This window comes from Marmota marmota, unplaced genomic scaffold (assembly GCF_001458135.2).
Source record: "Marmota marmota marmota unplaced genomic scaffold, marMar, whole genome shotgun sequence".
In the NCBI taxonomy this organism is placed as follows: domain Eukaryota; kingdom Metazoa; phylum Chordata; class Mammalia; order Rodentia; family Sciuridae; genus Marmota; species Marmota marmota.
The window spans coordinates 12,677,554-12,694,862 of record NW_026000153.1 but is presented as its reverse complement, the minus strand read 5'-3'; the positions used below and the strand labels follow the sequence as shown (position 1 = coordinate 12,694,862).

At 40.2% G+C, this 17,309-nt stretch overlaps 1 protein-coding gene across 6 annotated transcripts in view; it reads left to right on the top strand.

The window, feature by feature from the left end:
* Elmo1 (engulfment and cell motility 1) overlaps positions 1-17,106 on the top strand; it is a 561,359-nt gene extending 544,253 nt beyond the window's left edge. For all 6 annotated transcript variants that reach the window (XM_048786467.1, XM_048786466.1, XM_048786470.1 and 3 more), the window contains 2 exons: positions 10,365-10,442; positions 15,755-17,106. In XM_048786467.1, coding sequence (XP_048642424.1) covers positions 10,365-10,442; positions 15,755-15,955 — 279 coding nt within the window. In that variant the 3' untranslated portion in view covers positions 15,956-17,106. The remainder of the gene's footprint in view (positions 1-10,364; positions 10,443-15,754) is intronic.
* The last annotated feature ends 203 nt before the right edge of the window (positions 17,107-17,309 follow it).

Here is a 17,309-nt window from a genome sequence, read left to right as displayed (position 1 = left end):
TGATTCATTTTGTACCTCTTACCCTTACTCCTTCTCTCCCTCAGCACTTTTTTTAATGCCCACTATCTCTTCCATTCTCTCACTTCCCATCTACTTCCAACCCTGGGAATTGCCCTGGTTCTTCTTATCTGGCATCTCCAACCTCCTCTACACATCCCTGTCCATTCTGGGGCTTCTCTTAAACTTTAGTTTGTGTTCATTCTCCCTTCCCAACTTGGAACCACAGCAACCTTGCTGGGGGAGTGGGGGTCAATAGGGCCTGGAAAAGGCAGATACCAGATGACTCAAAAAATTGCAGAAAACTGTAGGGACCTGGTATCATTCAACATTGTGGAAAAATAGTCTGTGAAAAATCTCAAACCCAGATGAAAGGAGGAAAATTTCCCAGCTTGTTATATTGCTTCAGCCTCTTTCCCATTGCACATTTCTCACCACCCCTCCTAGTCTACCGACCAGCTGCCACCATGATAGATAGTCCTTATTTCATTACAGAGGGTACAGCAGGGGGCATTATTTGGAAAGATGGAATAATTTTCTTTGTCCCCAGTTTGGAGGGATTTGCCTTCAGAGGGGCCATCGAGGAGCCAATCCTTTTCTTATACTTCTTGGTATCTTATGATATTGATATATATATANATATATATATATATATATATATATATATATATATCTCATCAATGAACAAAAGTATCTAGATTTGTCTGGCTGCTCTAGACACTTTAGCGCCAAAAGTGTCACATGGATCAATAGGTTGCTTCTTTATTTCCAGCATCAGTATCTAAGAGGAAAACAATGTCACATACATCCTTATTAATCAGAATTAAAATAAATGGTCTGTAATTTCAAATGTTGTCAGATAAAGGGGAATCTAGGTCTTTGTGAGATTACCCTATTTATACTTAAGGAAAACAAAACTACAATGAAATTATCATTCAGTTTAATAGAAGGATGCTGATGCAGCCAGGGAAGCTGATCACAAGATGTTTGCTTCTTAAGTTATGTGTGTAACTCTTCCCAAGTCCATGTGTATTCCTCCTTTAGCAAGCCCATCAGAACACTGTCATATAATGTACTTAAAAGACAAGAATAATGATGTAAGGGCATGTCTCAGAGGCCAGGGTCTGTAGATCACCAGTTATACAGCACCTATAGCGATTTCCATGTCTCTCTTTGCCATGATGTGTGTGGGACAACAGGGATTGTGCAGCTCTTCAGATTCCAAAGAGCATCCTTAACTGTAGCAACAAGGTCCCCGCTTTCATGATTTGCCTCCTGTGGCACTGCCTTCCTGTAACACCAATAGGGTTTACCATATGCTGTGCACATCAGTGTTCCCTCTGCAATCTCAGAGAGCACTGTCTCTGCTCAGTTCCAGCTAAGGAGCCCTGGTTATACAATGTTTGAAGCCTAGCAGAAAACTAGAGGAAATTTACAGCAATAGGAGTCTAACCCAGAGAAGGCCCTAGCTGGCCATGGGACAGCCTGCCACGACTCAAGCATGCTGAAGAGAGACAGAAGGAATTAAGTAAAATAGATCAGAGAGACTTCCTGCTTCATCCCCAACATGTAAAGAGCTTGAAAACTGTCACTCCCATCCTTATAGTAAAACAAACAAACAAACAAACAACCACAACAACAACAAAAAAAAAAAACAGTTGAGCAAACTAGAAATTAACAACTTTTCTTGAACCTTTCAGAGAGCTGAAGATGCAGGCAAACCATCACCCTGAAATGTAGACTCAGGGTCATCAAGAGAGTCACAACCAAGATCTGTTTACCTGGAGCAGAATCCACTGGATTACTGTTCCTAAACAGTAGGAACACTTGTGATACTTCAGATGAATTTCTTCAGGCTTAGTATAGACTCATATTGAGAGAAAGAAACTCCTAGAGGTTCCATTGGCAAGTGGGGTATACTTCCATGGATTTCAGAAACCTCAGGAGGTTCTCTCTTTGAGAAAGATCCCTCACAGTCAGGGATGGGAAAGAATAGTTATGAAATATTCCAGAGCCCCTTTAATTAAAAAGTCCTAATTCTCCAGGCCTTTTTCCAACTAGGGGCAAGGAATTTATCTGATTTCATCCCTATCTCAACTGTGGGGTTGGAGGTGATAAGAGACATAGTCAACAGCAATCAGGGTCTAAAAGAAATTAATTGGGAATTTTATAGCCAAGGAAAAGGGGAAGGGACAGGAGGAATAAAGGTATACTACTAGAGAAGCTATACTATTGAAAAACTGACATCCCCAAGACAAAGAGCCCCTAAAAGATTGAGATTTAATTGGAAGATTATAGAATACTATATATCTTCCCTAAACCTCATTGCCACATCCTCAGACTCCAAAGTAATAATAGTGGATTGTAGATGAAATATCTGCAAGATACTGCCTCTCTGAAGAGAGTTACTTAGGGAAACCAGAGACAGTAAAGGACACAAAAACAATGACACAAGAAGACTTTGGAGGATCTGGCACTTAATAACTATAACAAATGTAAACATAACCCAGTTCCTTGCCAATTTAGCATAGGCTATCACTCTAAGGACCTAAATATCTTATTTCCTATTACTTGATAGAACATGTCTATATTTTAACAAAAAATTAGAGGCATGCCAATAAAGAAAAAGAAATCTGAAGAACCAAGCAATGATAAAAACCAGACTCCAGTATGACATAAATATTAAATTGTTGGGTGGGGAATTTAAAATAAAATGTTACAGGCTCTAATGGAGAAAAGTAGATCATGTGCGAGAACAGAGAGGTCATGTAAGCACAGAGACGGAAACTTTATGAGTCCAAAGGAAAGTCTATCAATTAAAAACATTGTAATGAAAATGAAGGATGCTTTCAGTGGGCTCATGAGTAGTCTTAACATGGTTGAGGGAAGACTCCATGAGCTTGAAGATGAATTGAGTTGGTAGAAACTTCCTAAATTGAACTGCAAAGAGAAAAGAAAAAATCACAACAAAATGTCAAAGAACCATGAGACATTTGCAAAAGGCATAACATATGTATAATTCCAAGAATAAAGGAGAAGAAAGAGATTGAAACAGAAAAACTATTGAAGTGATAATGGTCAAGAAATTTCCAAAATAATGACAGACATCAAACCACAAATCCAGAAAATTTAGAGGACACCAGCGGGGATAAATACACCAAAAAAACCCACACTTAAACATATCATTTTCAAGCTGTAGAAAACCAAAGGCAGAGAGAAAAATTTGGAAGAAGCTATAAGGAGAGAAACACCTTACTCTTCAAAGACAAAGATAAGAATTAGAGATAATAATTAGTTTCTTCTCATAAGAAACTTGCAAGCAAGGAGAGTAGATTGGAGCAGATGGTTGAAAGAACAAAGCCCACTTACCTTGAATATTAAATCCAGTGATGTTACTCACATATAAAAAGGGAAAATAAGGTTTTTTTCAAATAAACAAAAACTGAGATAAACTTGGTGACAAGAATTCATTGTCAGCAGACCTACTCTGCAAGAAATGTTAGAGGAATTGGTTCAACCAGAAGGAAAATTATAAGGATGAGAAACTTGAATCTACATTTGAAAGGACAGAGTATCAGAGAAAGAATAAATAAAGGTAAAATAAAAATATTAGTTTTTATTGTTAACACATCGAAACGATGACTACTCATTGTTTAAGGTTATAATAGTAAGCATGCATTGATGATTACAGCATATGGATAAGTGAAATGAATGACAGTAATTAAAAAGGGGAAGGCAAAAAAGAAGAAACAAAGAACAAAATCAACAAATAGAAAAGAGTTACCAACACATCCACATTAATCTAGCTATATCAATGATCCTTTTAAAAATAAGTGTTCTACTACATCAATCCAAAGATATTGTCAATTTTTTTTAAAAAAGCAAGACCTAACTGTCTGCTGTCTACCAGAAACCCCTTGCCATATAAGACTAAGATAGGTTAAAAGTACTAGATAGGGATAGACATACCATGTTAACACTAATCTAGAGAAAACTGGAGTAGCTAATTTCAGGCAGAGCAAACTTGAGAACAAAGAAAATTATCTAGGAGTCAATTCTCCAAGAAGACATAACAGTCTTGCACATATATGAATTTAACAAGAAATTTTCATAGTACGAGTCATGAAACTGATAGCATTAAAAGGAGAAATAGACAAATCCATTATTATATTGGAGATTTCAACATTCCATCGTCAGTAATCGATAGATCAAGCAGGCAGAAAATCAAAAAGTATATCGATGACTTGAACAGCACAATTAATCAACCTGATCTAATTGACATTAATAAAATAATCCACCAAAGAAACAAAAGACTATACATTCTTCTCAAGCTCACAGGAAACATTTGCCAAGATAGACCACATTCTAGACCATAAAATATATTTTAGACTTAAAAAAATAACAATGTATATTTTCAAAACACAAACTAAAAATCAACAGCAGAAAGATAAATTTTAAAAATCCCCCAAATATTTGAAAATCTGACAGTTAACTTCTAAATAACCCATAGTTTGAAGAGGAAGTTTCAAGAAAAATTTCAACATGTTTTAAACCAAATAAAAATAAAACTTATTGAAATGTGTGGGATGCAGTAAAAAATGGTGCTTATGGAGAAATTCATAACATTAGATGAATATGTGAGAAAAATAACAATCTAAAATCATTGAAGTTTTTATCTTAGGTCACTAGAGAAGAGGAGCAATTTAAGCCTAAAACAAGCAAAAGAAAAGAAATAATAAAAATTAGAGTAGAAACCAATGAAACTGAAAGCAGGAAAATAGTAGAGAAAAATAACAAAGCAAAAGCTGGGTCTTTGAAAAGATGAATAAAATTGATTCTCTTCCAGCCTAACAACAAAAGACACAAGTTGCCAAGATCAAAACAGGTGTGGAGAGGATGATCACATTTGAACATAATATATATATGTGTGGATTTGGCCTTCTTACTTTTCATTCCTCTTCCCTTAAAGAATATTAACATAGTCCATGATGTTTCCTAAACTTTTTTATTATTATTGTCATGGCACTCATAATAAATGGAAGGATGGATGGATGGATGGGTGGATGGGTGGATGGATGGGGTACATTTTATTAAACACATAAACAAGACTGCAAATGGAAGCTGCTTTCTTGAACTCGGTGGCCCTGATGTTTTGGCCACCCACCACCCTCTTTCAATCTGACTTGAGGAGTGAGGACAGCAGTATCTCCATCAGTCTGGATTTTCATTTGTATATTCATGAAAATTACTTGTCCTGTAACATTTGGATCATATACCTACTTCTTTAGGCAAAATGTCAAAAAGTAGAAAGGAAATCCACAGTTCTTCCTCAACTCCCCACACCCATACCCTTCCTTCTAGGAACCCAGAGGCCCCTTCCTCCCTACTTTTGGGACTTCTGAGTAAGAGAGGGGACACTTGCAGCTTCAAAGGAGAATTAGCCAAAATATGTCCATAGGAGATCTTTAAGTATAGGATGGGCAACAACCCAGTCTTGCTGTTGACCCTTCCCACAGAATCTCCAGAAACTCCGTAGCTTCTGACATTTTGTGCCCCGGGACTTGGTTGGCTTAATTGCTGAGCAAGGCAAACTCATCTACTAGAATCCACAAAAGAGACATTTTATTAATAGAAAAATATTAGTCTCTAGCAGTCTTCTCACCTATTCAACGTTTGCTAATGTCTCTGGCACTGTCCAAGGCCCTGAAAATAAAGAGATGAAGAGAACTGGCCCTCCATAGTAGAGGCATTTATTCACACATTTAGTCATTCAGCATTGAGGTGCCTGAGATCTGATGAGCACTGGGTATGGGGTGGCCAATGGGGAGACATGGCCCAGCCTCCAGGAGCTTAGAATCTAAGTGTTTAACAAAGCTCTGTTCAACAGGCAAACCTCTGTGGAAACAAATGCCAGGTTCTTCTCAGAGAGTGGAAAATTTCTGACCGAGATTTGAAAGGAATTGTCATGGGTGGGTGGAAATTCAATTGTAAGACTTTCGATTTTTAAGGATTAAGGATTCTAAATTCAAACTCCATAATTTATAAAATAAGTTGACTTCTTGTTGTGTGGCTTAACTTGGACATGCAGTGCTGTCTCACTGGATTTGGAGCTTAGACCGTCACCGTGTAATCATCAGAGGGCGGATCTCACTGGATCCTGATTCAGATAGGAGAATATTAGTTATAAGTGAAGCTAGCATCTTCCAACGTTCCAGAACCCAGCTTTTGCTTTTATAATGCAATTCTTAAATCTTAAATAAGAAACAGATTCTCCTAGAAGGTGATGTCTTAGAGTTGGCTTGAAACCCTGGTCTTAATTAAAAAGACTTTTATTCAGATTTACTGCACTCCTTATTCATACAGCATCTTCTTTGTGATAGGTACCAGGAATCCAAAGGTAAATATTACCTGGCCTTGGGCCTAGGTGTCCACTGATATGATTTATTTATAAATGTACAACTACAATTCATCATCTACGCCAAAAAATTAATTTAAACAGAGTAGTAGAGTTGAGAATAGTTCATGGAGGAAATGGCACTTGAGCTGGGTTTTGAAAAGGAATTGGCCAGGTGGAGAAATGAGGGCGAGACTTTCCAGGAGGAGGACACAGCATGTCAAAAGGCCCAGGGGCCTCTCCATGTGTGAAAGAGCATTCTTTAACTGGGAACCAGTGAATTGGGAGCCTAGGATACCCGGGGACAGGGAGAAGAAAATGGGTTGGAGAACCAGAGGTTAATGGTATTAAGATGGATTGAAGCCTAGAAGGTATAGGTGCCTGAAAAAAGCAGCCTCTTCTACTGTGCACTATCCGAATGAGTAAATTTGTTTGCCTTTTAAAACAGAAACTCAGATTCACAGATATATAGGTGAGCAGCAATGCACTGTAGCTATCAAATCTACTATTATTTCTGGGGCCATATTTAACACCCACACATAGGCCAAATTCCATCCTGTGTCTTTCATCAACATACTTTGTCCTCCAGATGATCTGGATAGATGGAGAACCAATGTATTTAAGGGGATGCTGGGTAAAATGTCCAGATACGTTAAGTTGCCCTAAAACCTGAACCAATGCTGTGCACTGAAAATACGTTGCATAAGATTCTGTTCTTGTATTGCCAGTCTATCTTTTGACTCATGGAAGAAAATGCATTCATACACTTTCTGCACCCAGGTGCTGTTTCTCTGAACATCCTTGACCCAGTGTGCCTTGTCACTGATCCCAGGGCCAGAGGATTGAGTTCAAAGTCAGAGACCTGACGATATAGAGAGACCTGAGGATATAGAAGGATGATCCCCCCCTTCCCTAGAACTCAGCCCATCCAGAACCTTCCTCCACATGGCAGGCTGGCAGGTGTGTGTCAGCAAAATGGGAGGAGATAAACTGCTCCTGGGTGTGATTTTTCACTGAATTAAATCCAGAGGGAATGAAAGGCCTTTGGAAGTGAGCAGCAAAGCCCCAGAGCATTAGATATCTGTGTGATTGTTGTGGTCTGTGGCTGGAAGCCCCTGAGGAGTACACTGCCCCAGTTTTGTGACAGCCTTCTCAGCCACCACCTGGCGCCTTTCTCCCTCCCAGGCAGTTTGGACAGGTGGCATCTTCCAGAGTGTTGGCCTGAGAGGCGCCATTGCTCCCAGCTTGGCAGCCTCTCTGCTCCAAGTGCTGCAGAGCTGACCTCCACCAATGATTCAATGACAGCAAGCTGAAGACGTCAATAAAACCCATTATAAGTGATAGCACCCTTTCACACAGGCCTGTGGTTCAGAGAATTAATTCCTCCCACCCTCCCAGGAAGCCTCAGTGAAATTAAAGTGGGGATTGACATTCTCACGAATTTCCCATTTCCTGCCTGTGTTTATCAGCAATCTAGGTCAGGACAGCTCTGATCATTTACATCCTAAGTAAGGCATACAAGGGCAAAGCCCAAAATCAGCACACCCCTTTATTTCTCTTCCTTCTCCATCCTTCTGCAGAGGAGAAAGTGTTACAGGGTCACAGCGCTGACCTTGCCAATACCCTGGTCTCAGGAGACTTCAGCACCTTGTCAGGAGCTCACAGTCCAGGCCAGCCATGGTGATGTTCAAACCAGCTGCTGCCACCAGGGGTGATTAGCCATGCGATTTCCCTGAGCAAAGTGGCAGTTGTCATCCAGGCTCAGCCAGAAAGATTTTGATGAGTTTTGCCTTGTCCTGTTTACCACGAAAAGTCCCCTGGTGCTGCTGTGATATCCAGACTGGTTGTTCAAAAGCAAAGCCCATCTTCTCCTTTCTCTCAAGAATGAGTCAGAGTTTTTCTAATGAATGACTCTCCGATGAGTAAAGAAATAGTTGCTTATACAACATTCCTTATCCAACAATAATTTTTGTGAATTTTTGAGATTAGAGTTCAAGGTTTTATTGGAAAAAAATATTTTGAAGAGAAAAGATTTATAATCCCAGCACCTTAACACAATTTTCATTTCACATACTGGTCTCTAGTAGTCTGTCTACTTTGTCCATAATTATGATCTGTGTGCGCATAGTGTTCATTTCTCCTGCTTTTCACTTAATATCAGGTGTTTATAATTATCTTACTGAATGACTGACCATATATATTTCTTTCAATTGCTAATTTGTGATTTCCTTAGTACCCAAAGAAGAGAGAGATAGTTACTTTGTCATAATGTTCTTACAGATAATAATATGTAACTTGCTTGCTTTTGAATATTCTTTCTGGAATAACCTCAGGAGGGGGATTCCCTGGTTCTTGATGTGTATTGCTTTATTTTTTTAAGGATAATATCAATTGATGCTACTACTAGTAAAGCTATGATGATTTAATTGTAAATTAAAAGACCTGTGAGATATGGTTATGGAAACAGGTGCCGAACTTAATGGAAAATGGGATTTGTTTGTTATTTGTTTGGGTGGAGCTGCTTTACATGTCATCTTCACTGGGTAGAGACCTGCATGGAATCCTAAGGAATAAAAAGAACAAAAAAAAATAATGGAGGAGTGTTTTTTCAGAATAGCTTCCATGCCACAACATCCTTCTTTCCTTCTATTTCTGGTGGAGTGAGGGAAGCCATTCGAGTGTGAGATTCTGGAAGGTCTGGCCTCAGAACTAAAGCTGCTTCCTCTCGATGAGGGAACAGCTGGAGGTGAGCAATGGCACACAGGAACTCCACGAGAACCAGAAATAGCTTCTTGGTGGACTCTCTTGAGAGAGGATCCAGCTCACAGTAGGTCTTCGGAGTTTATTTTGGCAAAATTCTTTAATTCTTCTGAAATCTGGAGGCATTGACTTTGTTGGGTTGCCTTCCACCTTTTCTCTGGGGCATTGGCGCCAGGGGTCACTCACCAAAGGCAAATCCTCTGACACGTATTGAGGTGGAGAATGACGTGGAGAAGTCTGGCTCCCTAAGAAAGAATGTTCCCTGGGGCAGTTACTGAGCAGTGCAGCTCCCAGATCACCACAGAAGAGAGGGGTATGGATACACTTGACCCTTCTCCTCCAGATTTGGAGCCACGGGGTGTTGGGATGTACTGAGGACTCTCATTTTCCAGAGATTCCATCCTGTTGACTGCTCAGGCCAGCAGGATGATCATGGTGCTAGATATTGGTAGATTACGTGCCTAGAAAAGTGGTTTTTAACTTACATTTTAGACTTGACACTCAGCACCTTGGCCAAAGTCATTTAGCTGCAGTGAAATGAAAGTGTCATTTGGTTCTTGGAACTCTGGGCCTGGCCCGCGGTCTGCCCTCCACAGTGAATGAGTCCAGGTCTGTCACTTGAACCCATGCTTCTCCTTAATATCCTGCAGCCTCTAGTGAATAAAATCTGTGTGTGCATTTGCTCCACAGTAGTGCAAAGGGCAAAGGACAGCCATTGAGATTTGGGTTCACCCAGAAGGCTCGTTGCCTTGGAGATAACCTCTATGTTTTGGGGAGGTCAGACTTTTATGGACCTCTGTCTGTTTGGGAGTGATAGAAGGTAGAGCAGCCCTTCATGCTGCTGCTTGTGGGAGAGTTTAGTGTTTGCTATGTCTCCCTGGGATGGAGATACTGCAGAAAGAAGAAGAGAACAGCTTTGGAGCCATGTGGCCTTAACCTCTCTAAACTCTGCCCCATATAAGGGTAGTGACATCACTTACTACATGGTTGTTATGAGAGATCAGGTGGTTTCCACAGATCTCTCCTGAATGGAGAGAAGGATTCATGCTGCAAACCTTGAAAAGCATGCCCCCTCTTCCTGCTATCTTCATTGCTGCTTCTCTTATCCAGACAGGCAGCAAGCCCTACTCCATGTTCAAGCTGCAGCCATTTATAACTGTAAAAAGAAAATGCCAATCTTCTTTAATGTAGTGTTTTCTTGGATCTCTTGTAGGAGGTGCTTGAACTTGCTTTCTCCATCTTGTATGACTCAAACTGCCAACTGAACTTCATTGCTCCTGACAAGCATGAGGTAAGAGTCTCAGTGGGGTTGATTTATTACAGAATGTTATATTGTTTCTAGAAAAACAGCACAAGGAAAAGTACTGGAAAAGAAGAAAAATTTTTTTGAAGTCTGCCCAAAATAATCATGAACAAAGAGGAATCTTATTATCGTGAGGTAGACTAGAAACCTCTTTAAAAATTGCCAGTTATAACAGGTCCAACTTCTTAGTAGTTTGATTGATATTTCATGTGTGCTAGTCAGCTTTCCATTACTGGGACAAAATACTTGAGATAATCAACTTAACAAGCAAGAAAGGTTTATCTTGGCTCAGGGTTTGAGAGCTTTTAGGCTGTGGTTGGTTGAATCTATTATGATTTTGAATCCTCTGGTAAAGCAGAACATCATGGCAGGAAACTTATGAAAGAGAAAGCTCCTTACTTCATGGTGACTGGGAAGTAAGCAAGAGAAAAGGAAAGGTCCAGGGTCCCAATATCCCCTTGAAGGCAACTCCAAATGGCCTAACTGCCTTCAACTAGGCTCCATTTCTTAAAGGTTCTACCACTTTCCAATAGTACCACAGGCTGGTACCAAACCTTTAACAAATGAGACTTTAGGGTACATTTAAGGTCCAAATTATAGCATAATGATAAAGAAAATGGATGTACAAATGCTTCAAACTTAGCAAAGGCATAATTGTTAATCCAGAGGAAGAAGCAGCCCTGGCTAGAGCTTTGGTTTTCATTGAATGTTTAGGTTTTTGGTCTGGATTTTCCCAAGATAAACTAGTCTCTATTCTTTAAAACATCTGATGAAGTAGGTTCTCTCCAAGTTTCTTCAAGCTATTTTAAGAGGGTTAGGGCTGTCTCTGCTGTTGGAATTTTATTTCCAAGATGCTTTTATTCCTTTTTGACATCTTGTTATATGTATAATTTGTTTCTCTTCTTGAAGCACACTGTCAGCTATATTTAAAAGGTTTAGCATAAATCTAGGAAAATGCATTTGTAAGACAAAGTAGCAGTTATGGTTGATTTAACTTTTTCTCTTGTAAACTGGAACCCAACATCATGCTTGAAAATTTTATTTTTAGACGATACCATTCAAGTTTTTGTTTTGCATGTCATTGCATAAACAGGTTTTAGAAAGGGAAGGGAACATTTTAGTGAAATCTGACTTTTGTTCCTCATTTCCCCTAGGAGATGTAGCTCATTTAGAAGGTCTTTAGTATCTGGTTTTCACTGGTTTGAAGCTTTTGAATAAAATCGTACATCCCAAAGAAAGAGGAAAGATTAGACACAAATCCTGCATTTAGAATGGTGCTTAAATATAATTCTGTGTCACTTGACATTTAGTTTGCAGAAGGGTAAGACGTTGTCTTCATCTTTCTGAAAATAGACACTGTGTCCTACTAGTTCTGTTTTTTAAGTAAAAGAGTGGTTATACACAGGCCACCATATTCAAAATGTATAGAACATTATAGAAAACTACTCAGAATAGTAGAACGTCAGCTGTAATTTAAATCAATGCAAGGCTGTTTTCCCCTGTGTAAGTACATTAATTTCAGATAAGAATATATGCTCTAGGACTGCTAGATTTTTATTCCTGTCACTTCTTATAGAGGCAACGAGGACAGAGATAGCATATACTTATGAATTCTTATAGCTTCTTCAAAACACTTGCATATTGATTACTTCATCTTATTTTCACAATCACTCCATAAAATGGAAAGTTCTATTACACATATTATTTATCAAATGAGGGGAGAAAGGTTTCCCAAACTGAAGACCTCAACAACAGAAAGGATAATAGTAATTATAACTAGCCTCAGTCATCCTGTGCCAGTCCCTATTACAGATTATAAATACTGATATAAACATATAGATATATAATTTTATGTGTGGATCACCTCAATCCTTATGTAATTCTATGAGAAACAAACTAATAGTATCCCTATTTTGTAAAAAAGACAAATGAGGCATACAGAGGTTAAGAAACTTGGGTTGGGGTTGTAGCTCAGTGATAGAGCACTTGCCTAGCACACGAGAGACACCAAGTTCAATCTTCAGCACCACATTAAAAATAAACAAACAAACAAACAAATAAATAAATAACAAAGGTATTGTGTTCATCTACAACTAAAAAAAAATTAAAAAAAAAAAAAACACTTCTCGAGATCACTCAAATAGTAAGTGATAGAGCTAGGATTTGAACCCTGGCAGTCTTTCTCCTGAAACCTTCCCATTAACCCCTACACTAGAGGGACAGAGCCAGAGTTGAGCTCAGTATTTCCTGCCAGTCCAAAAGACTCTTGTGGTAGTTTTTATATCATCATGCACAGTCAACTCTCAGACATCCACAGTTGTCTAACTTGCATTTTCTTTTATTCTTTTATACTTTGTTCAAATGAGAATCTAACTAAGATGCATACACTGCAGTTGGTTGCCAAGTTTTAGGTCTCTCCGAATCTTTAGTCCCTCTCTGTTTCTCCTTCTTTCACAATAATGTGCATGTGCTTCTCTCTTCCTTGCAAGTTACTTGTTGAAGATACCAGGTCATTACTCTTCTAATGTGGTCAATAGTCTAAGATTGTGCTGATTATAATTCTTTGTATTTGTTACTGTTGCTACTGCAATACACTACCACAGACTGTTAGTATCAAACAACACAAATTTATTATATTAGAATTCTGGAGGTTGAAAGTCAGATGTGCCTGAGGTACCATCAACATGGTACAGGCTGCATTCCTTTCTGGAGCCTCAGGGGAGAAACCAAATTATCATTCCTACTTCTGAATGCCTCTTGCATTCCTTGGTCTCCATCCATCTGCAGCAGTGACAGCTTGAGCCCTCTCATCAAATCAGCCTTCTCTTCTGTAGTCAAAGGCCCTCTGTCTCTCCCCTATCTCTCAATTTAAGGACCCATGTGACTACATTGGACACAGGTGGAAAATCCAGTTTTCCAATAATCTGCTAATTTAAGGTCATCTGGTGGCAACCTTCATTCCCTTTGCCACATAACATTTTCATAGGGTTCAGGGAACAGGATGTGGATATCTTTGACAGGTAGATGTTGTTCTGCCCTCCACAGACTGCAATGTCATTTTATATATTCTTCTCTTCCTAATATTGCCTATAAATTGGTGTTTTGAAGACCAACCAAAGTCAGGCTCAATTTTTAAGCAGTAGCAATAGTGTTTTCTACTTCTTGTCTTTCTTTTTTGAATATTGGCAGCTACTGATGGTCATTGCCTAGATCTTTGAATCCACTAGAGTTGCCAAAGGTTGATATCTCAATTCTGTCATTCTGTCTTCATTTATTAGTGGGATATTGAAAGAGAAACTGGCCTCATCAACTATTTGGTTACCCTAAAGTTAGGGTTTAAACATATCTGTGTCAATATATTGCAGTTATTGCCAATGTTAGCATCCAAATTATCCTATCTGGGGCAAGTAGGTACACTCATCAAGATGGCTTATGGATACTAATGACATGACCCTGTGTTTTTGATAATGTTCTGCATTCTGCTATGACAAGATACACCAGGTTCATCTTTCCTGCCTTTTCTCTCTAAACCCTTGGTTACTTATGATAGGAAATGGTAGCTGTGAGAACCTGGACATGAGGTGTGATTGTTAACACTTGATCATTATCTTTAGGTCTTTGGGGGGACATAACTAGAAGTTATGATTTTTTTGAGATAACATATACCATGAGTTGATACTAATAATTCCAACTCAAAGTAAGTATTACAGGATTTCTAATTGATTGTTCAACATAATTTTTAAATAAAATGTTCTTTGTAGGTCACTTCTCAAAAAAATGTCCCTCTGGGTTAATATGCACCAGGAGTCTGGCCAGGGCTGGCAAAGTTATGTATAGGAGCAGGATTGGGGGATTCCCCATGAAATGGTGTCAGAGCTGGTAGTGAACTTTGAGAGCATGGTATTCGGTGGTACCCATATGTGGATATTCATCAGAATTATCTAGGAAGCTTTTACAGATAAAATTTCCTCATCCAAGAACAAAAAAAAATCAGGATCTCCAGGGTAGAAACTAGGTATCTATTTCTATCAAGGTTATTTGTGAAGAAACAGATGGTTAGACATGTTCAGAATCTGGCTGAGGTATTCATGAGGACACTAATGCTTCCAGAAATCCCTTAGCACTAAACCTATGTTTAGATGGGTTAAATGCTTTGGCTGAGATCACATAGCCAAGGCAGAACCAAAGTCCAACAGTTCACTGTGGCACTCCTCACACAGGGGGTGCATTTCAACCCCCAAAAGAACGATGCCATTGGCGTGTATCATGGCAGATTTCCATCCCATCACAGTGACTTAAGACTTATATAATGCCACCAGTCTTTTAATGCTATGTTGAGATATGCTTGAATATTCTGGGCTATAATTCCTGAATATTCTGTGGCCCAGGTAGCCACAATCCAAGGATAGACTTAAGCAGGATCTGAAATTGCAACTTGACCCAATAAAGCATGGAAAGAACTGAATCTAGAGCGTATGCTAGAAGAAAGACCAGTAGAGCAGGAAGCAGAGCAAATGCTATCATAGAGCCCTGTGTAGGACCAGGGACAACCTACCTGGTAGGGAAGCACAGTATCCAAATACAGGCAGTTTTCTGAGATGCTGGCAACAGAAGTTGACTCCTTCTCCAAGTATCATGGTCCTCTTTCCCATCTCCCATTGAGATCACTCAATCATTTTAGCCATGTTGGCCACCAGACACTGGGCAGCCAAAAGCTGTTTCCTTACCCTTTCACTGAGAAACACAGGTAAGAACATCTTTGTAGAGTGGAATGGAGCTGGCATTGTGCATGCTAGGAATCAGGTCAGGCAGACATTAGCTAGTGGACTAGGAGTGATGATTGGAGTCAAGAAAGAAGCAAGCTTGGCATGATGCTGAGTCCAGGAGTGTTAGAATATATATATCCCACCATACCTTAAAGCCAGGCATGCACTGGTAGGTTATTAGCAATACTGTGCTGCACAACCGTGGAGAACTCAGACCCTCTGCTGCTCCCTAGGGACACATTTCTACATGGAAGAGCAAAGACTCTGGAGTCAGGTTGCCTGATTTCCAATTCCACCCACTCCACTTACTACCCTTTTACTTAATTTCTCTGCCTCAGCTCTCTAACTTATAAAATAGAGATGACAACAGAAATGTCCAATTTGTAGAGAGGCAGCAGCAAATATTAAATGGCAGTAGCAGAAAGCTCTTAGGGCAGAGCCTAGTAATGTTGAGTATTCCCTAGGTGTTAGCTGTTTGCACTGCTCTTGTAATTGCCAGCAATCGTGATCACCATTGCCTCCTTTCCCTGCCAGTACTGTATCTGGACGGACGGGCTGAATGCGCTGCTTGGGAAAGACATGATGAGCGACCTGACACGGAATGACCTGGACACCCTGCTCAGCATGGAAATTAAGCTCCGCCTCCTGGACCTGGAAAACATCCAGATCCCTGACGCACCTCCACCCATCCCCAAGGAACCCAGCAACTATGACTTCGTCTATGACTGTAACTGAAGTGGCCGGGCCCAGACAAGCCCCCCCCCCTCCCAAACTGGAAAATCTAGCTAACAGGAGAGAGGAAGGAAAACATAACTCGTGCTTTGGAATCATCTTTTGGTAAAGGGAAGCTGCAGGTCACCCTCTCTTTGGCGTCACCTCTAACCCCAACAATTTTTGGCCCCTCCCACCTCCTTGGATCTGTTTCTGGACTCGCTGCTTTAGATCACTGCCCATTGCTGCAGTTCACTGGTGGGACAATAGCCAAAAGCCACTGCTGGCAAGAGAGCCATCGGGCATTTCCATCCTAATCCCTGGAAGGCAAAGTCCTTCCTTCCTAGAGTAGGAAAGCCAGCAGCCCCAGACCACAAGGAATGAATACCCGGTGGCCTGTGCCTGGAAGAAATGGCGCAGCTACCTGATGGGAAGACAAACGCCATGCTCTCCTTTCCCTTCTCTCGAGGGTCAGCTCATGTCACCAGGTTCATTTGAATTGAGATCTGCTTTGAGATCTCTCTCCCCGTCTCCTGACTTGGCCTTGCCCTGGTCCTTTTGGGTCCCAAGGGCAGCGCCAGTATGCTCATAGTAAGCCTCGCCAGCACTGGGTCTCCCAAACAGTCCACAGACCCCACGCCCACTCCGCATCTGCACTGTGACCGTGACCAGCCTCCCGCTGCCCTCTGCGCTAGCTAGTCTTGGGCTTCCTCTCCCTGCCCCAGCCCAGACCTGCCTTCCTCATTTCCACACATGCTCCCAGCCTCTTAGCTGAAAGCACAAATGAAATCAGTAGTTACACTCCATCTCTAATAGACTAAACCTAAATGCCTCTATGACGGGCTGTCAATATCCGAGGGTTTCGTGTCACCTTCTCCTGGGGAACCTGCTGCAACACAGGTTTTCCATGGGATGGTCAAGCTGTCAGACATCCAAGTTTACATCGTTGTAATTATTACAGGTATTTACAATTTGCAAGGTTTTTTTTTTTTTTTTGCTTTGTTTTTGTACAAAAGAGTCTAACATTTTTTGCCAAACAGATATATATTTAATGAAAAGAAGAGATACATAAATGTGTGTACTTTCCAGGTTTTTTTTAATTATTTTAATCCCAAACATCCTCCTGAGAATAACATTCCCTTAAACATGCTGTGGAATAAAATTAATCATGATGAGTTGGGAGCTGGTGTTTTGATTTGGTAACTTGGGTTTGGTCTCCTTGGTCATTGGCATCATCTGGGAGCTTGTTAGAAATGCAAAACCTGGGACCTCACCCCACACCTTCTGAGTCGGTGCTTTGTGTGCACATTTTGTTTTTAGTTTGGGAAGCACTGGTCTAAAGGACCCTCTTCCACTGATAGGCTATTGTAGGCGCTGA